Below are 26,048 nucleotides of genomic sequence, written 5' to 3' on the forward strand. Positions count from 1 at the left end.
TGGTTCAGGGCCCTCTAATAGACATTGCGGTCAGGTGGTTCAGGGCCCTCTAATAGACATTGGGGTCAGGTGGTTCAGGGCCCTCTAATAGACATTGCGGTCAGGTGGTTCAGGGCCCTCTAATAGACATTGGGGTCAGGTGGTTCAGGGCCCTCTAATAGACATTGGGGTCAGGTGGTTCAGGGCCCTCTAATAGACATTGGGGTCAGGTGGTTCAGGGCCCTCTAATAGACATTGCGGTCAGGTGGTTCAGGGCCCTCTAATAGACATTGGGGTCAGGTGGTTCAGGGCCCTCTAATAGACATTGCGGTCAGGTGGTTCAGGGCCCTCTAGACATTGGGGTCAGGTGGTTCAGGGCCCTCTAATAGACATTGCGGTCAGGTGGTTCAGGGCCCTCTAATAGACATTGGGGTTAGGTGGTTCAAGGCCCTCTAATAGACATTGGGGTCAGGTGGTTCAGGGCCCTCTAATAGACATTGGGGTCAGGTGGTTCAGGGCCCTCTAATAGACATTGGGGTTAGGTGGTTCAAGGCCCTCTAATAGACATTGGGGTCAGGTGGTTCAGGGCCCTCTAATAGACATTGGGGTCAGGTGGTTCAGGGCTCTCTAATAGACATTGGGGTCAGGTGGTTCAGGGCCCTCTAATAGACATTGCGGTCAGGTGGTTCAGGGCCCTCTAATAGACATTGCGGTCAGGTGGTTCAGGGCCCTCTAATAGACATTGGGGTCAGGTGGTTCAGGGCCCTCTAATAGACATTGCGGTCAGGTGGTTCAGGGCCCTCTAATAGACATTGCGGTCAGGTATTTCAGGCGAGCTATAGTCCTCTGGCTCCTAGTGGTACAAGGTAGGGAGTGACGTCTCGGTCCATCGTCGAAGGGGTCACTTTTACCAGCATTTTCACAATCAGTAGTGACATCATACCTGCCCTCTGTACCACCCGGCACTAGGCAGCACAGACATCGGGTCATAACCCATATGAAAGGTACGGAGCACAACTACAGTCAGTTTACAGGCATTCACCACCAGTGAGTCATCCCAGGATTGTTGTTTACTAGAGGTCAGTCTGTTCACCAGTCCCCCTTTCACTGCTAAAGGAACCAATTGCAGCTTTCACCTTGACATTTACAGAGGAATGTATAATGGTGGTTAGCCTTCAACTGGGTGATATGGGCACGGCAGACTCAGTCAATTCATGCAACTCAGCGAGTTCTTTAAGGATAGTGGGAATATACAGAACAGGTATGTTCAGTTGTTCTAGGGAAGGTAGCCTAGTGGTTAGTGCATTGGGCCAGTAACCAAAAGGTTGCTATTTTATTTAACTAGGCAAGTCAGTTAAGAACACATTCTTATTTACAATGACAGCCTAGGAACAGTGGGTTAACTGCCTGTTCAGGGGCAGAACTACAGAGACGAAGGTCGAAAGTCATGCGTCCTCCGAAACACAACCCAACCAAGCCGCACTGCTTCTTAACACAGTGCGCAAGCCAGCCACACCAATGTGTCGGAGGAAACACCGTGCACCTGGCAACCTTGGTTGACGTGCGCTGGTGTGCGATGAGACAAGGATATCCCTACTGGCCAAGCCCTCCCTAACCCGGACGACGCTAGGCCAATTGTGCGTCACCCCACGGACGTCACGGCCGGTTACGACAGATCCTGGGCTCGAACCCAGAGTCTCTGGTGGCACAGCTAGCGTTGCGATGCAGTGCCGTAGACCACTGCGCCACCCGGGATGCCCAGAATATCACATTTTTACCACATCTGTCCCTCCCCAAGACAGTGTTACCATGTGGCACTATCATCCTACAGAGCCTGAGCGGTCTCCGTCTGATTGATGAGGCGGGAACACTTGTGCTCAAAGGTCAAGTTGGCAGTCACCCCCTCCGCCCCCAGAACGTATCTAATACAAACAATATTTTTGACCCTTCACTTGGTGGTAAACAGATGACATTGATTTGAAGCTTTCCAAAGGGTTCCAATGGTAGTGATCTGGTTCCCATCCCAGTAACTGGAGTGGTTGTTTTCATGTTGTGTTTCAGATCTTTTTAACCATTTTGTTGTTGCAAATTGGCCCAAATTTGGGACAACACCATTCTTTCCTACACATTCCTCACATCTCTCCTTGGACTCATGCGTCGTTCCATGATACTATACGTATGTGTGCAAGATGGGGAAGTAGTATGAGTGGCGTGCGGCCGTCTGGGGGGCGCCAGACGCCGTCATCATCGGGTTTTCAGCCTGAAGACATCAAACACCACTTTTCAACGGCATTGTTTTGCATATTAACAGCACCAGTAGAAGTATGTACAGTCACCATGGGTGAGTCCCGTGAGGGGGGGAGGAACCGTGGGTGAGTCCCGTGAGGGGGGGAGGAACCGTGGGTGAGTCCCGTGAGGGGGGGAGGAACCGTGGGTGAGTCCCGTGAGGGGGGGAGGAACCGTGGGTGAGTCCCGTGAGGGGGGGAGGAACCGTGGGTGAGTCCCGTGAGGGGGGGAGGAACCGTGGGTGAGTCCCGTGAGGGGGGGGAGGAACCGTGGGTGAGTCCCGTGAGGGGGGGGAGGAACCGTGGGTGAGTCCCGTGAGGGGGGGAGGAACCGTGGGTGAGTCCCGTGAGGGGGGGAGGAACCATGGCCGCTGCTGCTTTCGCAGCCATGTCAGCACTGGCATCCCCTTTCGTAACAGAATCGGCCCTAAAAGTGGGCGGCACATTTAATAATGGCACCAGCGTTGGGTAACGCCACCGCTCCATACATACCGTCGTGTTTAACAACGTCATAAACCCACGCCGTTTCCACAACCTCCTGAAGTCCTGGCAAACACCACACACATACCTTGAATCAGTATAGATTGTCACCTTCTTACGCCTCCATCACACCGACGGCGTCATGACGTTTTGGTACATCAGAAGTACATTAATTTCCAATGGAACGCTGCCTTTGCCTTGCTGCAGTGCGTTGCAGTGCGTTGCAGTGCGTTCTGTGTGGTATGTTGGTGTAAAACTGCATGCGTAGACGACTTGACAGAAGTGGTAGCAGAAGGGGAATGTTGAACTGTTGTTGCACACATCCAGATGATGCTGCGTACCTTTTTGCGTAATAACGCTGATGGTGAAGATCGAGGCACCATCCCTCTGTCAGCATCAACGCGTGCGTCAGCGCCGTCCCCTCTGCCAACTGTGCTGAGGTACCAGGATGTAACGGAGCAGACCCTAGCCATGTGTGGTCTGTGACTACCGCGGGCCCCGCCCATCTATTTCCCATTTGGTCCAGGTAGGATGACCCACCTGTATATGACACTAAGTCAGCATTTAACAGAGGCACGTCACACAAGTCCTGGTTGGCAGTGACGATGTCACCATCACGTCTAGACAGCAGGGATGGATGGTGTCGTTGGGATAGGTAGGAGAGTTGCGGGGTTTAGCCTAGCACATTTCACTACATGTCCCCTGACAGCAGTTTCTCTTCCCAACCGGTGAACCTGGTCGACATCACCTGGTTAGTTTTCCCCTACTACGGAGCGTGTTCTGTCGGGGGAGGCATACGGCCCGTTGGATGAGGTCTTGAATTTGAGATCTTTGTGACTCCAGTTCCTCATCTAGTTGATGCATGTTGTGTTTGAGATTCAACCACTGAAGTCTGGTGTTTTCAAATTAGCCAAACTAGAAAATAATGTTAATGTCAGGAGGCATTTGGTCACGGTCCCGACCGTGTTTCATTTCAAATGACTTTTTGTGGCGGCGTTTGATTCTTGCTCGGTCCAGGGAACCACCCTTTGGCCAGATGGTGTCCCGTGAACTTGTGATTTAGGAAAGTACTCCATTTACTCATCTTGAGAGAACTCCTACAACTCTGAGCTACTTGGTAGTCCAGAGACCATTTGTCTTCAGTCTCAACAGCCTGCTCTTTACAATTAAGAGGCTCCCATGTTTTTTAACAGATTTAAAAATAGATGGCACTATATTGTTGGTGAGCGCTTCGGGTATATTTGCATTTTGAAATTCACATAATTTGCATGTATTTAGGTTCAGGTCATAAAATAATTTCTAAACAGTATAATAAAGGGATATTTACCACGGGTCTAGTGCCCAAAATACATAGTAATACTTTTAATAATCTGACATTTATTACCTTGAGTTCTCACCCAGATGGACCTTACTTTATCCAGGATCATTCCTGGGTTTAACTTAACACAACATTTAGTCCAGGATCTACTAAACTAACATATGGAATTGTTTTAATATGGTCATACCATGGATCATTTAGATATTTGATGTAGAATTTTAGGACATCTTTAGGTTTATTTGATAAAATATTGAATTTGGCCTTTACTATTATAGCCCAAAGAAACACATGGACTAACATTCAGAAATGGTCAAAAAACATCAAAAACATCAACATCATGTCTTGTGACAGACTGAAAAGCATCAGGAAGGATGATGAGGAGATCTAGGCGTTTGTCTTCTACATGAAGGCTGAAATGAGCAAATAGTGCCGGTTTGAGTCCGCCTACTGCCAGGGCTGGTTCATCCACACTTCTAACGAGACCAAAGTAGTTTTGGGGGAACCCCAGGGGATGACGGGGGACCAGTCATTCTTCTTTGTCATCCATAAATGATGAAGAGGGTTTGTTGTTTCTGCATGTTATGTTTCTCTAGTTTTTTTTATATACCATCATTTTATAACATGGTTGTTTTGAAGTGATCTGTCCTATATCGACGAGATGTCAGGAAGTTTTTGGACACATATTTAACCCCTTATCTTTGTTGGCACAAAGCTAATTCCGTTCCATTTATTTGTATGAGTTCCCTTCAGACGATTCTCAAAGACTCTTGTGGGGGTCGTAAAGCAAAACAGAGAACACCATCGTGTTTGTGAGAGTCATCTTTCCATAGAGTTAGTAGGCCAAACCGTTCGGATGCTACAGACGTTTTTCGTGAGAGAACTGATTTTCGGGATGGCTCATGGTCTGACAAACACAGCTGGAGCTCGGCCACCTTCCACCGCAGACGCAGAAGGGCAACACAGGCGGATGTGGGGGATGGAGACTCAGCCCATGCAAATATCTCTAGCTTAAGCTGACGGATTTAGATGGGGATTTTTTAAATTACGTTCACTAGCTTGACACACAGATGTGCATCAATAGACTCTTAAGGATAAAGACTTTAAGATGTGTTCAATAGACTGTTAAGGATTAAGACTTTAAGATGTGTTCAATAGACTGTTAAGGATTAAGACTTTAAGATGTGTTCAATATAATTGCTACTATATGTATTTTTAGTTCACCACTAATTTGCATATTTTTCAAATAACTTCATAGTAGTCAGTAAAGGAAATGAGACCAAGGACTATTGTTATTCCCTGTTGTGTTATTGTTGTTCCATGTTGTGTTATTGTTATTCCCTGTTGTGTTATTGTTGTTCCATTTTGTGTTATTGTTATTCCCTGTTGTGTTATTGGTATTCCCTGTTGTGTTATTGGTATTCCCTGTTGTGTTATTGGTATTCCCTGTTGTGTTATTGGTATTCCCTGTTGTGTTATTGTTGTTCCATGTTGTTATTGTTATTCCCTGTTATTGTTATTCCCTGTTATTGTTATTGTTATTCCCTGTTATTGTTATTCCCTGTTGTGTTATTGTTGTTCCATGTTGTGTTATGGTTATTCCCTGTTGTGTTATTGTTGTTCCATGTTGTGTTATGGTTATTCCCTGTTGTGTTATTGTTGTTCCATGTTGTGTTATGGTTATTCCCTGTTATTGTTATTCTCTGTTGTGTTATTGTTATTCCATGTTGAATTTGAGTCGTGAATAGTGTTCCCAATACTGCACAGGTCCATTCAGGCTTTAAAAGCAGATTTCGGTAGATGTGCACAAGGACTAAACGGAATTGTTGAATAATAATATCTTTAACCTGTACATATCCTTTCAGACTTGTGACCAACACAGACTGAAAAGCATCAGGAAGGATGATGAGGAGATCCAGGCGTTTGTCTTCTACATGAAGGCTGAAATGAGCAAACAGCGCCGGTTTGAGTCCGCCTACTGCCAGGGCTGGTTCATCCACACTTCTAACGAGACCAAAGTAGTTTTGGGGAAACCCCAGGGGATGATGGGGGACCAGTCATTCTTCTTTGTCATCCATAAATGATGAGGGTTTGTTGTTTCTGCATGTTATGTTTCTCTATGTAGTTTCTGTAGTGTGTTTTTATACCACCATTTTATACCACCATTTTATACCACCATTTTATACCATGTAATTTTGTATTGATCCTATGAGTCCCTGGAAAACAATGATGATTGCTGAGTGGGCTATACTGGCTACCATAAATGTACTGTAGATTCATTGAATGTAGAGAAACAGAGCCCAGGAAAAGAATGGATGTGTACTGATATTACTGTGTGTGTGTGTTTGTAATACAATAATGCAGCAGTGGCCTGTTATTCTGCTATTGCAGAGAGAAGTAGCTATGTATCATACACAAATAATTAGCATTTGTTTGTAGTTTTCAGTTATTGATCGTTTAGTCAGATGAGTAATGCTTTTATGTTTTTCTGTGACTTAAGTCTTTTTTTATTTAGAATAAAAATATATTCTAAAACTCTACAAATGTCTTGAATTTATACATAATTTAAACGAATGATCCTACTTCTAATGTGGTCTTCTTTAAAGAGCTGTTGTTGTTGTAGGGGGTTTTCAGATCTGTCAAGTCGTCTGTCAAACTTTCACACTGACAATCAGCGACTCAGAACCCTGTCTGTTCATCCTCTTCCCTCTCAAATGTTTTGTTGGTCACGCCGTAGGGGTTCTCTGCATTCTCTTCAGCTTTCGCTGCAGATTTCCTGGAGATATAGAAGAGAAAGAACTGTCATGTGTCTTTTAAAAATTGCTTAAATTAACATTTTGCAAATTGTGAGGTTGTTAATTAAACATGTAGTAATTAATTAGTCTCTTCCAGACCTGGGTCGAATACGTGTCAAATACTTGAAGTTGTTGATTTAGGTCGACTAGATTTTAGGATTAAGTTTGGTTCAAACTGTATTTGAACCTCTACTCTTTTCATTCCTTAAAACAACATAAAGCATCTCACAGTTGGCGCTGACCTAGGATCAGGTTTGCCTTTTAGATCATGATGAATATCTGATTACATGGACAGGGAGGACCTGATCCTAGATCAGCACTCTTATTCTGGTATGCTTTATGAATAGGGTTGCAATCCTATAATGAATACGGCCCAGACTCACTTCTTCCTGTCTCTGAAACCAGAGATGATCAACCCTGTTATGAATGCGGCCCAGACTCACTTCTTCCTGTCTCTGAAACCAGAGATGATCAACCCTGTTATGAATACGGCCCAGGCTCACTTCTTCCTGTCTCTGAAACCAGAGATGATCAACCCTGTTATGAATATGGCCCAGACTCACTTCTTCCTGTCTCTGAAACCAGAGATGATCAACCCTGTTATGAATATGGCCCAGACTCACTTCTTCCTGTCTCTGAAGCCAGAGATGATCAACCCTGTTATGAATATGGCCCAGACTCACTTCTTCCTGTCTCTGAAGCCAGAGATGATGAGGTAACAGCCCATGCAGACCACCAGTCCCATGACCACCCCAAACACCACCAGCCAGACGGTGACCGGCTGCTCCACGGGCGGGGCCAGCGTTGCTAGGAGACCCTCGAACTCCAGAGTTTTATCGTCCAGTTTGAATGCGTCATTGATTCGACCTCTGGACATCCTAGTGAGATGAACAATGGCTTGAGTCATGGGGTTATGGGTAATGTTTCATGTACAAATACTGGAATAAAACATCCATAAGAGGATTTACTGAATGCTGGTTGGAAAATGCAACTTTGTTTATGGCTTTAGTTTCAGAACCCACATCACGAATGCTACACAGAGTGTTATTACTCTGTTTCAGACAGTCTTGTGGTGTCGCTCACTCAGTTTGGCAGATATGATCGGGCAAGGTTTGTTTTAGCATGTGTAATCAGCTCACGTTCAAGGGTTGACTCCTTTACCTGATAGCAGCCTCTACCTCAGCTTTGGGAATGACCACGGCAGAGTTGGCAGGGTCAGTCACCACAAAGTAGAAAGAGATTCTGGCTGTCTCCTTGTAGGTGTGGATGTTCTCTGTCCTGGAACAAAGATAATAAAATGATGTGATGTCACAAGAAGATTCTAATAAATAATATTGATACAATATATATACATACATTTTCATTCTGGAATGTGATGGGAGTGACTGACATAAAGAGAAGCAAAGCTGAGAGTGAGTGACGTCTAGGTGGACTTTTATTGTGAAACACTTACGTGAAAAGAGCTGCCGTCTTGTTGACCTCAAGGTAATACTGTCTCATGGCGTAGGCCATGTTGGCTTTGAACAGGTACATCTCGTTGGCGTTCCACATGTACTGGAAGAGAAACAATTCAAGTCAGTTCAACTGGATTATATGAAGAGATCGTCCAAACGAAAAGGTAGTGGAGCCGTTTTACAACCACGTTCAGCTTAGTGTACTCACTGCCTTGTCACCCATAGCTGCTTTCAGACTCAACCTCACTTTGTAGGCATTCGCTGAGACTGTTGAACAGATAGGAAATATGCATTATTTATAGAATATATCACTTTTAACTATATCTAAAATGTCATAGAACATAGTATGGAGCAATGTATTGACTATGCATACTGGATAGTGAGCTAGATACAGAATCTGGACTCACATGGGTCCACTGTACTTTTGTACTACTTGGTGTGAAGCGATATATTGGCTATGCACACTAGATAGTGCCCTAGTATGGATAGGGACACGACTATATAGGTACTCACATGGGTCCTCAGCTGCTCTCCATCCTGACTTCCTGTTGTTCTTCCTGTTTTCTTCTATGAGCCAAACGTGGAGGTCCTTGAAGTAGTCCAGGAGAGGGGCGGAGTCCATCTTGGCATTTCCTGAAATCGTCTCCAGGGCTCTGGTCCACGACTTTGACCTCCCGAACTCCAGCATCGTCCTGTAAAATGAGATTAGTTAGTTTGTTTACTTGTTCATTGGCAAATCTGCATTCTTAGAAGTAGACATGACAGATGCAACAACAAACAGATTTGGTAGGAGCACCTGAGCTTGTCCCCGGCTGCTGTAGAGTTGGTGATGTCACACTTGAATAAGGGTCCAGAGTGGCCAGCTGCCTCACAGAGAGCCTTCTGGAACTGGAACTGATAGACAGTCCTGGTGAAGTATCTATGACAGAGACAGTCCTGGGTCAAGTACAGTACATGTCCTGGTGAAGTATCTATGACAGAGACAGTCCTGGGTCAAGTACAGTACATGTCCTGGTGAAGTATCTATGACAGAGACAGTCCTGGGTCAGATACAGTACATGTCCTGGTGAAGTATCTATGACAGACAGAGACAGTCCTGGGTCAAGTACAGTACATGTCCTGGTGAAGTATCTATGACAGACAGAGACAGTCCTGGGTCAAGTACAGTACATGTCCTGGTGAAGTATCTATGACAGACAGAGACAGTCCTGGGTCAAGTACAGTACATGTCCTGGTGAAGTATCTATGACAGAGACAGTCCTGGGTCAAGTACAGTACATGTCCTGGTGAAGTATCTATGACAGACAGAGACAGTCCTAGGCCAAATACAGTACATGTCCTGGTGAAGTATCTTTGACAGACAGAGACAGTCCTGGGTCAGATACAGTACATGTCCTGGTGAAGTATATATGACAGAGACAGTCCTGGGTCAAGTACAGTACGTGTCCTGGTGAAGTATCTATGACAGACAGAGACAGTCCTGGGTCAGATACAGTACATGTCCTGGTGAAGTATCTATGATAGAGACAGTCCTGGGTCAGATACAGTACATGTCCTGGTGAAGTATCTATGACAGACAGAGACAGTCCTGGATCAAGTACAGTACATGTCCTGGTGAAGTATCTATGACAGACAGAGACAGTCCTGGGTCAAGTACAGTACGTGTCCTGGTGAAGTATCTATGACAGACAGAGACAGTCCTGGTGAAGTATCTATGAAGTATATATGACAGACAGAGTCCTGGGTCAGATACATGTCTATGCTTCATCATTTCCCACCACCTAAAGCTAAATGACTGGATGTGAGGGGTGTTGAGAATGACTGGATGTGAGGGGTAGTGAGAATGGCTGGATGTGAGGGGTAGTGAGAATGGCTGGATTTGAGGGGTAGTGAGAATGGCTGGATGTGAGGGGTGTTGAGAATGACTGGATGTGAGGGGTAGTGAGAATGACTGGATGTGAGGGGTAGTGAGAATGGCTGGATGTGAGGGGTAGTGAGAATGGCTGGATGTGAGGGGTAGTGAGAATGACTGGATGTGAGGGGTAGTGAGAATGACTGGATGTGAGGGGTGTTGAGAATGACTGGATGTGAGGGGTAGTGAGAATGGCTGGATGTGAGGGGTGTTGAGAATGGCTGGATGTGAGGGGTATTGAGAATGGCTGGATGTGAGGGGTAGTGAGAATGGCTGGATGTGAGGGGTAGTGAGAATGACTGGATGTGAGGGGTAGTGAGAATGACTGGATGTGAGGGGTATTGAGAATGGCTGGATGTGAGGGGTAGTGAGAATGGCTGGATGTGAGGGGTAGTGAGAATGGCTGGATGTGAGGGGTAGTGAGAATGGCTGGATGTGAGGGGTAGTGAGAATGGCTGGATGTGAGGGGTATTTAGAATGGCTGGATGTGAGGGGTGTTGAGAATGGCTGGATGTGAGGTGTAGTGAGAATGGCTGGATGTGAGGGGTAGTGAGAATGGCTGGATGTGAGGGGTAGTGAGAATGGCTGGATGTGAGGGGTAGTGAGAATGGCTGGATGTGAGGGGTGTTGAGAATGGCTGGATGTGAGGGGTATTGAGAATGGCTGGATGTGAGGGGTAGTGAGAATGGCTGGATGTGAGGGGTAGTGAGAATGGCTGGATGTGAGGGGTGTTGAGAATGGCTGGATGTGAGGGGTGTTGAGAATGGCTGGATGTGAGGGGTGTTGAGAATGGCTGGATGTGAGGGGTGTTGAGAATGGCTGGATGTGAGGGGTAGTGAGAATGGCTGGATGTGAGGGGTAGTGAGAATGGCTGGATGTGAGGGGTGTTGAGAATGGCTGGATGTGAGGGGTGTTGAGAATGGCTGGATGTGAGGGGTAGTGAGAATGACTGGATGTGAGGGGTAGTGAGAATGGCTGGATGTGAGGGGTAGTGAGAATGGCTGGATGTGAGGGGTGTTGAGATGAGACCTGATGAAGGAGTAGTGAGAATGACTGGATGTGAGGGGTGTTGAGATGAGACCTGATGAAGGAGTAGTCTCCGGACACGTGGAACAGAGCAGGCGGGTCACAGTATGTCTCATCTCTGGGTAAGGGCTCCACTACACCGACCATATCCCTCCTGGTAACAGAGTTAGCATCAATAGTTAGCATTGTGATGTCCCTATAGTGTATTGCGAAACCAACTATGAGGTAAAAACACTAAACCTCCACTAGAGCTGCTTCTTTACATTGATATACAACACTGATATATTGTTTATGATTCTTTATCTCCCATCAGCTAAAGCTAAATCAACTGTGACCTATGACAAGCGGAAGAAGCTCCAGAAGAGGTCCTTCCTTACTTCATCTCCCACCAGCGCTGCATCCACTGGTCCTTGGGGATGGTCCCCAGGAAGACCTGCCACCTCCACTCCTCCAGCATGTAGGTGAAAGGCAGGGTGGCCACGATGGTCAGGGCCTGCTTCATCAGGAAGTTGATCTCAGTCTCTGCGTTGGAGCGGGAGGAAGAGGAATAAGTGCTGTTTGAGAGAGGGTACATCTAGAATGCTGACACTGTATAGAAAACAGAGTGTAGTGGTCTCTGGTCAAAGAGTAGGGCACTTCTCGGGTGTTATCCGAGACAGGGAGTCACTAGAGGAGCCATTTTGATGAAACAACGTGAAACAAAACCTACAACACTCAGTGTCAATTATCCCCATCAGATATACATGTAGATCTGCTCATACCTGCCCTGGCCTTGGCCCTGAATCTGTCCTGACCCTGTCCCTGACCCTGGCCCTGTCCCTGACCCTGTCCCTGGCCCTGTCCCTGTCTCTGACCCTGTCCCTGTCCCTGGCCCTGACCCTGGCCCTGTCCCTGACCCTGGCCCTGTTCTGACCCTGGCCCTGTTCTGACCCTGGCCCTGGCCCTGGCCCTGTCCCTGACCCTGTCCCTGGCCTTGGCCCTGGCCCTGGCCCTGGCCCTGTCCTGTCCCTGACCCTGACCCTGTCTCTGACCCTGTCCCTGTCCCTGACCCTGACCCTGGCTCTGTCCAGACCCTGTCCCTGTCCTGACCCTGTCCCTGTCCCTGACCCTGTCCCTGACCCTGGCTCTGTCCTGACCCTGTCCCTGTCCCTGTCCCTGTCCCTGACCCTGTCCCTGTCCCTGTCCCTGTCCCTGACCCTGACCCTGTCCCTGTCCCTGTCCCTGTCCCTGACCCTGTCCCTGTCCCTGTCCCTGTCCCTGTCCCTGACCCTGTCCCTGTCCCTGTCCCTGTCCCTGACCCTGACCCTGTTCCTGACCCTGATTCTGTTCAGGTGTAACTCAGGTATTCCATAGACCAGCTATAACAACAACAACAACTGTTGTCTAACTGTTATCCTCAGATCTAGATCTGCTTCTACCACTACCTGCCCCTACCCCTTACTCAGGTGTCACCTTTATCCTCTACGAAGTCGCCTGGTAGGAGTCCCAGGGCCTTCAGGTGTTTGGGGGTGGCAGCGGACAGGGACATGATCTCCCCCACGGCCTCGTGGAAGCCCTCGTTAGCCCCGTCTCTCAGCAGGTAGGACAGGTTCCTGTAGGCCATCTGGTACTGGTTGTGTCCCATCTCATGGTGCGCTGTCAGGAAGTGGTCCATGTTCACCTCCGTACACATCTTGATCCTGGAAATGGGGGAAATTTAAGAAGTAGACAAAGTCAGGGAAGTACAGTATAATACAGTATAATAGGGTATAATACATTATAAAACAGTATAATACAGAATAATACAATATAATACAGTATAATGCATTATAATACATATAATACAGTATATAATACAGTATATAATACAGTATAATACAGTATAATACAGTAATACAGTATATAATACAGTATAATACAGTATAATACAGTATATAATACAGTATAATACAGTATATAATACAGTATAATACAGTATAATACAGTATATAATACAGTACAATACCGTATAATACAGTATATAATACAGTACAATACCGTATAATAAGTTCATATTTATGATGAATATTTAATCATTACAATTGATGCTGAGTGTAAGGAGGTATAGCCTACAAAATCAGATCAACTCCATCCGATGTAATTCTACATGTGTGTACAGCATTTTGAAAAGCAGTTCAACGTGCTGTGGATTTTTACCTTGATGACTTATGTTTCACAACAGAATTCCTTCATATCTTTATGACATGCTGCTGTGACTAACAGGAACTGAATTCTATATCAGTAGTTAGTGCCTGCAATCTCTCTGTCCCTCCCTAAGGCTCTACTAACTGCGTGTCCAGGGATAAATACAGTACGGACATGATTCCTGTTACCTGAAGTCCTCTCTGTCCCTCCCTGAGGCTCTACTTACTGCGTGTCCAGGGATAAATACAGTACGGACATGATTCCTGTTACCTGAAGTCCTCTCTGTCCCTCCGTAAGGCTCTACTTACTGCGTGTCCAGGGATAAATACAGTACGGACATGATTCCTGTTACCTGAAGTCCTCTCTGTCCCTCCGTAAGGCTTGTCACTCTGCATGTCCTGGGCTAAATACAGTACGGACATGATTCCTGTTACCTGAAGTCCTCTCTGTCCCTCCCTAAGGCTCTACTTACTGCGTGTCCAGGGATAAATACAGGACGGACATGATTCCTGTTACCTGAAGTCCTCTCTGTCCCTCCCTAAGGCTCTACTTACTGCGTGTCCAGGGATAAACACAGTACGGACATGATTCCTGTTACCTGAAGTCCTCTCTGTCCCTAAGGCTTGTCACTCTGCATGTCCAGGGCTAAATACAGTACGGACATGATTCCTGTTACCTGAAGTCCTCTCTGTCCCTCCGTAAGGCTTGTCACTCTGCATGTCCAGGGATAAATACAGTACGGACATGATTCCTGTTACCTGAAGTCCTCTCTGTCCCTCAATAAGGCTCTACTTACTGTGTATCCAGGGATAAATACAGTACGGACATGATTCCTGTTACCTGAAGTCCTCTCTGTCCCTCCGTAAGGCTTGTCACTCTGCATATCCTGGGCTAAGTAAAGGGAGAGGGGATACCTAGTTTGTTGTACAACTGAATGCATTCAACTGAAACGTGTCTTCAGCATTTAACCCAACCCCTCTGAATCAGAGAGGAGCGGAGGGCCGACCTTAATCGCCGTCCACGTCATCAACACCCGGGAAGCAGTTGTTGTCGGAGGTTAAGTGCCTTGCTCAAAGGCAGAACAGCAGAGTTTTCCACCTTGCCTGCTCAGGGAGTCAAACCAGCAACCTTTTGGTTACTGGCCCAATGCCCTTACCTGCTAGATTAGTTAAATGCAGGATGAATACGATTCCTGTTACCTGAAGTCCTCTCTGTTCCCCATGTCCCAGGCTGTAGGGTGGCACACTACCTTCCTGCCATCAGTAGGTTTCTCCAGCATAGAGTCCTTCCAGAAGTTGTCGAACATCTTGTATAGACCCACCGACATGAAAAACTTCTCTGCTTCTTGGAACAGTCTGTCCTTAGGCCATTTCTGGGAAATAGAGAAAAGGTGTTTAACTCACAGGGTATTTTAGGAGGTAAGAATTGAAAGTAACAGAAGTCACTATTAAAGTCACACTTGTTTCCTTCAGATCCACGATTCCTAGTCTACAATTTTCAACGTTTATGTTGGATACGTACAATAGCAGATTGATGATTCATGATTCATGATTTATTTTCACTCAACCTGTGCGATCATAGCTTCCGTCACATCAATGTCGGTTTTCTCTGGAAAAGGGGTTGAGATGGGGTAAAGACCTGTCCAAAACCTTCCCCACATGTCACCTGAAAAAGGTAATGAGAGAGAGAGAGAGAGAGAGAGAGAGAGAGAGAGAGAGAGAGAGAGAGAGAGAGAGAGAGAGAGAGAGAGAGAGAGAGAGACAGAGAGAGAGAGAGAGAGAGGAGAGAGAGAGAGAGAGAGAGAGAGAGAGAGAGAGACAGAGAGAGAGAAGACCTTCATAAACTGACTCAGTCATGTTCCAGCAGTGTTGGAGCGAAAGCTGAGCCCTGTCCAGTGACCTTACCCAGTAGATGTGCGGGTAGGCCCCCCTCTGGGTGGATGTGTTCAGGGTGTTTGGCCTGCAGCTTAGACCTCACATAGGCATGCAGCTCTTTGTAGAGGGGGAGGATCTGGAAAGACACAATAGAGTTGATGGTGTGCAATAAAATATAAAAACACAATATCTTTGATGTGGCAAGTCCGATTTGCATAATGCAAATAAAGCACACTGGTTGGGGAGTAAAGGATGACATATAACGGATTCCAAACATCTAACTCTAATTCGTTGTGTTACCAGCAAAAATATTGTAATCAGATTACAGATACAGATATGATTACTTCTAGTATTACTTTTACATTTAGAAAGGAAACAAACAAATTATTTGACACGTTTCTGTTTCTCAATGACATTCAAATCAGCATTGGAAAAAAAGGGACACTTTTTTTTATACCGAGGTTAAGACAGTTTCAGGCTGGATATTCGACAGATATTCATTCGCCTGTAGTTTTCCTTACGTCCACCAACAGAAAGTTAGGGACCGTCAACATAGTGACAAATTAAAATTTTCACATTTCAATAGCTCTTTAACCATTACTCCTACAACTTTCAAAACTGATTGTAGATAACCCGATGGCATAGACACACATTGCACACACTTTTTTTTTTGTCCATTTACACCTCGTACTATTTTAAATGATTTATGTACATTTTTGAATTTCAATAGCTCCTTGGTCATGTGACCTACTGACTTCAAACAAGGTTCAGAATGTCCACTGACTACCCTTCTATATTGCACACCCTTTAGTTTGTCCATTTTCATCTCATGTTATTAGATTAAATCTGAAAGCTTTGCAGGCCTTCATTTTACATTGGTCTTAAAAATAAATAAAAATTAAGTTAACAAATGTTCCAGCCTCGCAATAACTATCTTTCACATGGACACTGAAAGATCTGCAAATGGCTGTATGTGGTTTGGATCAAGGACAGGAGAGGTGTTTGAACAGAGGTGCTTAAAACTTCTTCGGGATCAGTGTCCCTTCCGCGGGTCGGTTGAGCTAACGTAGGCTAATGCGATTAGCATTAGGTTGTACGTAACAAGAACATTTCCCAGGACAGCACTGATCCCGAAGATGTTAAAGGAAGGCACACAGGTAGGCCTCATGAAAAACAATGTTTCATATGCTCTTTTTAATCACAGTAATAGGCAGTGATTTGTCAGTCAGAGTGAGCTTGATAACGTGAAAGAATCTTTTTCATAGCATCACTTTCATATACTGTACATTAAGACAAATCCTTCTACGTTGCACGCAGTTTACATAACCTGATAATGACTTGATATTTGAGAGCATTCACAACAAGCCACCTGCAGACAACGTATACAAAATGCAATAGTGCATTTTGAGGGTTTGTTTTTCTGATGAAAATAGTTATTTGATGCATGGCCTACTATTTCTAACTGGGAAAATACATTCCTATGTCTTTTTGTGTGACACCAAAATGTATAACATTCACACCACAACTACACGTTGAAACTACAGTTTTTTCCTGTGCGGTGATCAACTTACATTCTGATAGCTTTGTGTATTGAGTGACGGAAATGTATTGACATAGTGATGAATTAACTTTAATGACATTACAGAAAGCATACAACAACAACAACAACAACACGGTGAGTTAACAACACATTGGAAACAGAGCGTGTCATGAAACTGGCAAATAAAGACGACGATGGAAAGAGAAATATTGATGATGGCCAGAAATTCAGTCAACACCATCTAGATCCTTACACCAGAGACAGAGGGACAGAAGGTGAGGAAGAGACTCTAGAGGACAGGAAAGATGATATACAAGCACAAAGTGATGAAGAGTACTACGGAGACAGAGGGACAGAAGGTGAGGAAGAGACTCTAGAGGACAGGAAAGATGACATACAAGCACAAAGTGATGAAGAGTACTACGGAGACAGAGGGACAGAAGGTGAGGAAGAGACTCTAGAGGACAGGAAAGATGACATACAAGCACAAAGTGACAAAGAGTACTCCAGGGAGACAGAGGGACAGAACAAGTGAGCCGTGCTAAAAGAATGACCAGACCAGGGGCAAAGTCATTTTCCATTTCTATTAAGATGGACAGGTGGCAGGAAATAAAGCCTTTACCAGGTACCTGAAATCTACACCAGCCACGGACAGACGTGCTGTATTCTGAATGTAATAAGGTCAACCCATGTTGCACCTTGACATTCAAATACAAGCATATCAAAGCTAGTCACAGCCTGAAAAAAGCCTCACCTTACCTCTGTGCTTCGGCACCTTTCAGTCATGTAAGGCCAAATACATGTTTAGACGACAAAAAAGGCCGAGCAAATATAGCAAATATGTCAACATCATGGTATTCAGATTTGGTGAGGTGACACACCAACGAAGTGAGAGAAGATGTAGGCCTGTAAGATATACATTTTTAATTTAGAAAAATGTATGTAATATCTTGTGAGATGAAAATGGACAAACTAAAGGGTGTGCAATATAGAAGGGTAGTCAGTGGACATTCTGAACCTTGTTTGAAGTCATTAAGTCACATGACCAAGGAGCTATTGAAATTCAAATGTAAAAAAAAGTTTGTACTTTGTTTATGCTCCCTAACTAATCCAACTAGGAATACAAAATGCTGCTCACATTTTCACATGTTTATTAGCTTTGGAAAGCGAATCAATGTCCAAATCTGGTGCGCGCAATTTTTCCAACATCATGACACTTATTTGGAGGTCTGTGGCTCAAATGGTTTGAAAGCCATTGAAGTTTGAAAGCGCGAATATCCAACTTTAAACTGTCTTTACCTCGGTCATTTTTATTTGTTCTGCCTGAGCGAGTCTGACCACAAATTAGAGACCACTATGATGACACAACAAATGCGTTTGATGGATCGCAGGAATATGTTTTTGTATGCTACAGTCCAAACTATGTCTTCTGATGGAGTGACTGCTGTCGGCATTCAAAGGTTATCCAACTTCAATAAACGCATGGAGGTCAGGATGACAACAGTGGTGTAGCTCAACGGGCGATATGGACATCACTTATTACTGATATCTAGGCTGCAAACGCATGGATGTGAGTCACACTGCAGCGATCTCATTTAGCTATTTGCGCCTTACGGATTGTGGATGTTGTGAATGTGGGTGGCTGTTCACAAATGTATATGTGTATTTTAACCCAATAATGGTTGAATATAAGAAGTTTAAGCTGCCTATCAATTGTGGTTTTTGTGACAGAACCAAACGGAAGCAAACAGAGCAAAACAATCGTTTCTATTGGACAAATTGAGGTAGGTCCCTCCCCGTTATGTCCAGTTTGCTTCCTTTTAAGAAACGTTTTGCAACAGAATCGGCGTAATGAATATGCCAGTATAAAATGCGTTCTTGCAACCACTTCATAGTGCGGATCCCAGCCTATGGAATAACAGTTTGAGGCAGTTCCTCCCTTCTCAACGCCCCCGTCGTATTTTTCTACATATTGGCAAAAAAATAAAAATAATAATTAAGTGGACCACGAGAAAGCCCAATCAGTCGTCGATGACAACAAAATCATAAACAACAGAGTAGGCTGATTAGTCCTTAGTTATTGGGTTATATTCGGGTAAAACTATTTGACTAATCTATATTTACATATTTCCAAGTCCTATTCTTTAAGATCAAGGGGTATAACATGAATTGGAATGACAGGAATATGACAGACTCTGGTGTTTAATGTAAAAATATAGCCTAATCCTATTATATTCTATACAGTAGTAGAAAGCAACGGGTTAGAAGAAGCCTACATAACCAACCCATTAAGTCAAATTTAACATCCATATATGGCCAGCTATGTAAACTTTAACATGAACTTATCCTGCAGTAGATGTTGTTCAATTGGTAATAATATTTTTTGTCTTCTTCTAATGCCTCTTTAAACAGATTGACGTTAATAAAATGGTTGACGTTTATTGGGATGAGTCTTGTCCTGGAGGCAGAACTGAGCGATTTCAGCTAGATGGGCTATATTCTTAATTTACGGTTACGGTTAGGCATTATGGGTTAGCAGTGTGGTTAAGGTTAGGGTTAGACATTATGGGTTAGCTGTGTGGTTAAGGTTAGGGTTAACATTAGGGTTAGGTTTAAAATCAGATTTGATGACTTTGTGGCTGTGCCAGCTAGTGGCCACTTTGCAGCGCTGCCTTCATAAGAAGATTCATGACGAAAAAACGCTAACCTGTGCTTCTTAAGTGTCTAAAAGTAACTGAAAGGATTCGGATTACGTTATTGAGTTTGGTTAACAGTATAACTTTAGACCGTTCCCTCGCCCATACCCGGGCGCGAACCAGGGACCCTCTGCACACATCAACAACAGTCACCCACGAAGCATCGTTACCCATCGCTCCACAAAAGCCGCGGCCCTTACTACTTCAAGGTCTCAGAGCAAGTGACGTCACCGATTGAAACGCTATTTAGCGCGCACCACCGCTAACTAAACTAGACGTTTCACATCCGTTACACTTGGGTAATCCAAAATGTGCATTACCGATTACAATTTTGGACAGGTAACTAGTAACTGTAACGGATTACATTTAGAAAGTAAAACCCTAACTTGTACAATACAGTAATATATACAATAACAAATGCATCCAATAATACAAAATAGTATCAATAATATTTTATTAAAAGTGTTTTTGCTACATAAAAACAATACATTTCATTTGTATGTGAGAAAAGCTCAGTGTAGTTGAAGCACCACAACAGTCGACAACGTACCTCTTTGTAAATGCGCCTCACATCGGTCATCAGTTGGCCCCTGGCGTAGTTGTATGGGCTGTCATCGATAGTTTCATAGTTGGACCGCCAATAATCTCCGTAGTCCTCATAATCTGTGGCGATAGATATAGTAGTAGTAGTTGGACAGGTTTGTAGTAGTAGTATAGTAGTTGTGCAGTAGTAATATAGTAGTAGTATATTGGTAATATATTATTTGTAGTATAGTAAGATAGTAGTAGTATAGTAGTAATATATTAGTAGTGGTATAGTAATATAGTAGTAGTGTAGTAGTAGTAGTAGTAGTAGTATAGTAGTAATACACTAGCAGTAGTAGTAGTACAGTAGTAGTAGTAGTAGTAGTAGTAATATATTAGTAGTGGTATAGTAATATAGTAGTAGTGTAGTAGTAGTAGTAGTAGTAGTAGTATAGTAGTAATACACTAGCAGTAGTAGTAGTACAGTAGTAGTAGTAGTAGTAGTAGTAGTATAGTAGTAATACACTAGCAGTAGTAGTAGTACAGTAGTAGTAGTAGTAGTAGTAGTAGTATAGTAGTAATACACTAGCAGTAGTAGTAGTACAGTAGTAGTAGTAGTAGTAGTAGTAATATATTAGTAGTGGTATAGTAATATAGTAGTAGTGTAGTAGTAGTAGTAGTAGTAGTAGTATAGTAGTAATACACTAGCAGTAGTAGTAGTACAGTAGTAGTAGTAGTATAGTAGTAATATATTAGTAGTGGTATAGTAATATAGTAGTAGTGTAGTAGTAGTAGTAGTAGTAGTATAGTAGTAATACACTAGCAGTAGTAGTAGTACAGTAGTAGTAGTAGTAGTAGTAGTAATATAGTAGTAGTATATTGGTAATATATTATTTGTAGTATAGTAAGATAGTAGTAGTATAGTAGTAATATATTAGTAGTGGTATATTAATATAGTAGTAGTGTAGTAGTAGTAGTAGTAGTATAGTAGTAATGCACTAGCAGTAGTAGTAGTAGTAGTAGTAATATAGTAGCAGTGTAGTAGTAGTATAGTAGTAATATATTAGTAGTGGTATAGTAATATAGTAGTAGTGTAGTAGTAGTAGTAGTAGTAGTATAGTAGTAATACACTAGCAGTAGTAGTAGTACAGTGGTAGTGGTAGTAGTAATATAGTAGTAGTGTAGTAGTAGTAGTAGTAGTATAGTAGTAATACACTAGCAGTAGTAGTAGTACAGTAGTAGTGGTAGTAGTAATATAGTAGTAGTAGTAATAGTAATATAATAGTAGTAGTAGTAGTAATATAGGAGTAATAGTATTAGTAGTAGTAGTAGTAGTAGTAGTAGTAGTAGTAGTAGTACTAGTATAGTAGTAATAGTAGTAGCAGTAATATAGTAGTAATAGTATTAGTAGTAGTAGTACTAGTATAGTAGTAATAGTAGTAGTAATTATAGCAGTAGTAGTAGTAGGAGTAGCACTATGATACTAGTAGTAGTAGTAGTAGTGTAGTAGTAGTATAGTAGATGCGCAGTAGTAGTATGGTAGTGTACTAATAGTAGTACTCGTAGTAATAATAGCAATATAGTAGTAGTAGTAGTAGCAATATAGTAGTAGTACTCGTAGTAATATTAGCAGTATAGTAGTAGTAGTAGCAATATACTAGTAGTACTCATAGTAATATTAGCAGTATAGTAGTAGTAGTAGTAGTAGTAGTAGTAGCAGTATAGTAGTAGTACTCGTAGTAGTAATAGCAGTATAGTAGTAGTAGTAGCAGTATAGTAGTTGTAGTAGTAGTAGTATAGTAGTAGTAGTAGTAATAGCAGTATAGTAGTAGTAGTAGTAGTAGTAGTAGTAGTAGTAGTAGCAGTATAGTAGTAGTACTCATAGTAGTAATAGCAGTATAGTAGTAGTAGTAGTAGTAGTAGCAGTATATAGTAGTTGTAGTAGTAGCAGTATAGTAGTAGTAGTAGTATTAGTAGGTCTACCATTGAGTTTGGCAGCTTCGTTCTTAAGGTCCACATAGTCTTCATACAGAGGCCTCATCTTCTTCCCTACCTCCACTCTCCAGCCCTCCCATACATGTAGACGCTCATAGTAGTCACTGTCCATGTTGGCCATTATACTCTCCAGCCCTAGACGTTAGACACAGCAGTAAACCAGTTGACAAAAGGCTAGTTCATATTGGAAAGAGAAACTCCAGCACACCAGTATTCTTGTCCATTCCCTTGTATTTTTGTTATTATTTTATGTATCCTCGCATACAGGAATATCATTGAGCTGGGGTTCCTTTTTTCATACACAACATTAAACCACTATCTGACCTCAGATTTCTGAAGCCATCTCCCTCACCAAGACATCCAAGACATCCAAGACATCCAAGACATCCAAGACATCCAAAACATCCAAAACATCCAAGACATCCAAGACATCCAAGACATCCAAGACATCCAAAACATCCAAAACATCCAAGACATCCAAGACATCCAAGACATCCAAGACATCCAAGACATCCAAAACATCCAAAACCTGAAGTGAGGTTTTACAATAAATACTATTCCTTCAAAACTAGGGGAGTTTTTCGCCAGGGTTTTTTGTTGTTGAAGTATCTGACAGAGTGACTAGTAGTCTTGCGATATACAGTTTTTATTCAAGTCTAGGGTCTGCATCCCACTGGTACACAATTTAGTACACTACTTTTTACCCTATATTTTGCTCTACGTTTGACACTACTAAGGCCCTGGTCAAAAGTAGTGCCCTATATAGGGAATAGAGTGCCGTTTGGGACTCAGTCAATGACCTTGGACATCCGTAAAAGGGCAGTCGGTCGTAAAGTCAGGTTGCCACAGCCGAGCTGACAGTTGGTACTTTGTACCCATACCAAATGGCACCCTATTCATTACTTAGTGTCCTACTTTCCCCCAGGGCCATGTGGGACTCTGGCCTTTACCTGGTTCCAAGGTTTGACAGTCTAAGGGGTCTTCTCTCTTGCACACCGTGCCTGTACTGTAGATGGAGCTCATCTCATTCATCACTTTGTTCAGCTGACATGAAGTACAACAACAACAACAACATCAACAACAACATTAACAACAACAACATTAACAACAACAACATTAACAACAACAACATTAACATCAACAACAACATCAACAACAACATTAACAACAACAACATTAACAACAACAACATTAACAACAACAACATTAACAACAACAACATTAACAACAACAACATTAACATCAACAACATCAACAACAACAACATTAACAACAACAACATCAACAACAACATTAACAACAACAACATTAACAACAACAACATTAACAACAACAACATCAACAACAACATTAACAACAACAACATTAACAACAACAACATCAACAACAACATTAACAACAACAACATTAACAACAACAACATCAACAACAACAAAAAGAACAACAAGTTATGCTATGTTGCCTGTTCCCGTGAGTATTTGACTAGCCTGTAATAGAAGAGATGAGGACAGTCAGACTAATAGAAGAGATGAGGACAGTCAGACTAGTAGAAGAGATGAGGACAGTCAGACTAATAGAAGAGATGAGGACAGTCAGGCTAATAGAAGAGATGAGGACAGTCAGGCTAATAGAAGAGATGAGGACAGTCAGACTAATAGAAGAGACGAGGACAGTCAGACTAATAGAAGAGATGAGGACAGTCAGACTAATAGAAGAGATGAGGACAGTCAGACTAATAGAAGAGATGAGGACAGTCAGGCTAATAGAAGAGACGAGGGCAGTCAGGCTAATAGAAGAGACGAGGACAGTCAGACTAATAGAAGAGATGAGGACAGTCAGACTAATAGAAGAGATGAGGACAGTCAGACTAATAGAAGAGATGAGGACAGTCAGACTAATAGAGGAGATGAGGACAGTCAGACTAATAGAAGAGATGAGGACAGTCAGACTAATAGAAGAGATGAGGACAGTCAGACTAATAGAAGAGATGAGGACAGTCAGACTAATAGAAGAGATGAGGACAGCCAGACTAATAGAAGAGATGAGGACAGTCAGACTAATAGAAGAGATGAGGACAGTCAGACTAATAGAAGAGATGAGGACAGTCAGACTAATAGAAGAGATGAGGACAGTCAGACTAATAGAAGAGATGAGGACAGTCAGACTAATAGAAGAGATGAGGACAGTCAGACTAATAGAAGAGACGAGGACAGTCAGGCTAATAGAAGAGATGAGGACAGTCAGACTAATAGAAGAGACGAGGACAGTCAGACTAATAGAAGAGATGAGGACAGTCAGACTAATAGAAGAGATGAGGACAGTCAGACTAATAGAAGAGACGAGGACAGTCAGGCTAATAGAAGAGACGAGGACAGTCAGACTAATAGAAGAGATGAGGACAGTCAGACTAATAGAAGAGATGAGGACAGTCAGACTAATAGAAGAGATGAGGACAGTCAGACTAATAGAAGAGATGAGGACAGTCAGACTAATAGAAGAGATGAGGACAGTCAGACTAATAGAATAGATGACGACAGTCAGACTAATAGAAGAGATGAGGACAGTCAGGCTAATAGAAGAGATGAGGACAGTCAGGGTAATAGAAGAGATGAGGACAGTCAGACTAATAGAAGAGATGAGGACAGTCAGACTAATAGAAGAGAGGTAGCAGTGAAAGAATGTGTCTCACATGTGCCGCTTTGTCTGCGGACAAGGCCCCAGAGCCCTTGTCCTGGAGGGAAATCAGCTGGAGTCTGATCAATGGATCACTGATCTGATCGATTGGAAACTTCTCCGACTCCTTGGATACTGTGCTGTAGTATTCTCCCCAGATTGTGCTCTGTACACCCTGAAACCATTAACAAAACATTGACAGAAATTACATTTGATTCATAATATTAACAATACAATACAATAGACCATATCAAATAACTAGTTGTCTGTCTGGAGTTATGTGTTGAGATGTAGCCTACTAATTCAAAATTGACAGCAATATACCATTATTGACATTGTTCAGAACCAGAACCATAGATCCACCGTGTTTCTCAATTCAGTCTTGTGGACCCCCAGCTATAGGCCATAGGAGGTCTCTGAAGATGGCTTTGAAACTCTGCCTTTCATTAGTGCCACTTTAAATCTACCAGAAAACTCACCAGTTTGTCTAAATTCTCCTGGGAAATATCTGTGTTGTACGCCCATGATGCCAGGGAATACTGATACATGAGATGAGTAGCGTTCCCATCAAACTGGTCCAGAAACTCCTGTGCCCTTCTCTCTAAGTCTGACTGTGCTGCCACACAGGCCACAGCAATCAGCCCCACTAGAAGAAGCCTGGTCATAGACATCCTGTATGAATGTCCTCCACGGTCACACTGAGACCGCTTCAGTTTCTTACTCACTCATATCTAACTATAAGAGCTGTCTTCGCCCTTTGGTCAGAGTCATAACTCCAGCGTGTATCTTGTCCTTTATACACCGATGGGTGGATAGAAGGGTACAGTGTACGTCAGAGGGCCAGCTATCGCACGGCAGATGGGCTACTATCTCAAACATAACATTGCCTTTGTTCTACAACTATAACATTGTCTTGAAGTTACTGACAGTTTCTAAGTCTTGCTGTAACTTCTGCGCTGAGACAGTGAACATGTACACGTTTGAGGTGTGTGTGTGTGTGTGTGTGTGTGTGTGTGTGTGTGTGTGTGTGTGTGTGTGCCAAACCCATCACACTAGAGTAGAGTAGAATAGAACAGAATAGAATAGAACAGAATAAAATAGAACAGAGTAGAGTAGAATAGAATAGAACAGAGTAGAATAGAACAGAGTAGATTAGAATAGAACAGAGTAGAATAGAATAGAATAGAACAGAGTAGAATAGAATAGAGTAGAGTAGAATAGAATAGAACAGAGTAGAGCAGAGTAGAATAGAATAGAACAGAGTAGAGTAGAATAGAATAGAACAGAGTAGAATAGAACAGAGTAGAATAGAATAGAACAGAGTAGAATAGAACAG

The 26,048-nt window shown here is 43.1% G+C and overlaps 2 protein-coding genes across 2 annotated transcripts in view; one reads left to right on the top strand and one right to left on the bottom strand.

The window, feature by feature from the left end:
• Positions 1-6,597, top strand: part of il-1ra (interleukin-1 receptor antagonist) — a 26,547-nt gene extending 19,950 nt beyond the window's left edge. Inside the window, 1 exon segment of the mRNA NM_001124396.2 lies at positions 5,925-6,597. Coding sequence (NP_001117868.2) covers positions 5,925-6,143 — 219 coding nt within the window. The 3' untranslated portion in view covers positions 6,144-6,597.
• LOC110496986 (angiotensin-converting enzyme 2-like) lies at positions 6,543-25,461 on the bottom strand. Its single transcript, XM_036982151.1, has 18 exons — positions 25,192-25,461; positions 24,729-24,887; positions 22,990-23,083; positions 22,028-22,174; positions 20,070-20,182; positions 15,314-15,419; positions 14,977-15,074; positions 14,609-14,781; positions 12,699-12,925; positions 11,624-11,768; positions 11,302-11,400; positions 9,105-9,227; positions 8,822-9,000; positions 8,517-8,575; positions 8,308-8,408; positions 8,016-8,132; positions 7,538-7,732; positions 6,543-6,835 (listed from the first exon to the last, which is right to left on the bottom strand). The coding sequence occupies exons 1-18, from the start codon at positions 25,381-25,383 to the stop codon at positions 6,739-6,741; spliced, it is 2,424 nt and encodes an 807-aa protein (XP_036838046.1). The 5' UTR covers positions 25,384-25,461; the 3' UTR covers positions 6,543-6,738.
• Positions 25,462-26,048: the final 587 nt, after the last annotated feature.

This window comes from Oncorhynchus mykiss, chromosome 7 (genome assembly GCF_013265735.2).
Source record: "Oncorhynchus mykiss isolate Arlee chromosome 7, USDA_OmykA_1.1, whole genome shotgun sequence".
In the NCBI taxonomy this organism is placed as follows: domain Eukaryota; kingdom Metazoa; phylum Chordata; class Actinopteri; order Salmoniformes; family Salmonidae; genus Oncorhynchus; species Oncorhynchus mykiss.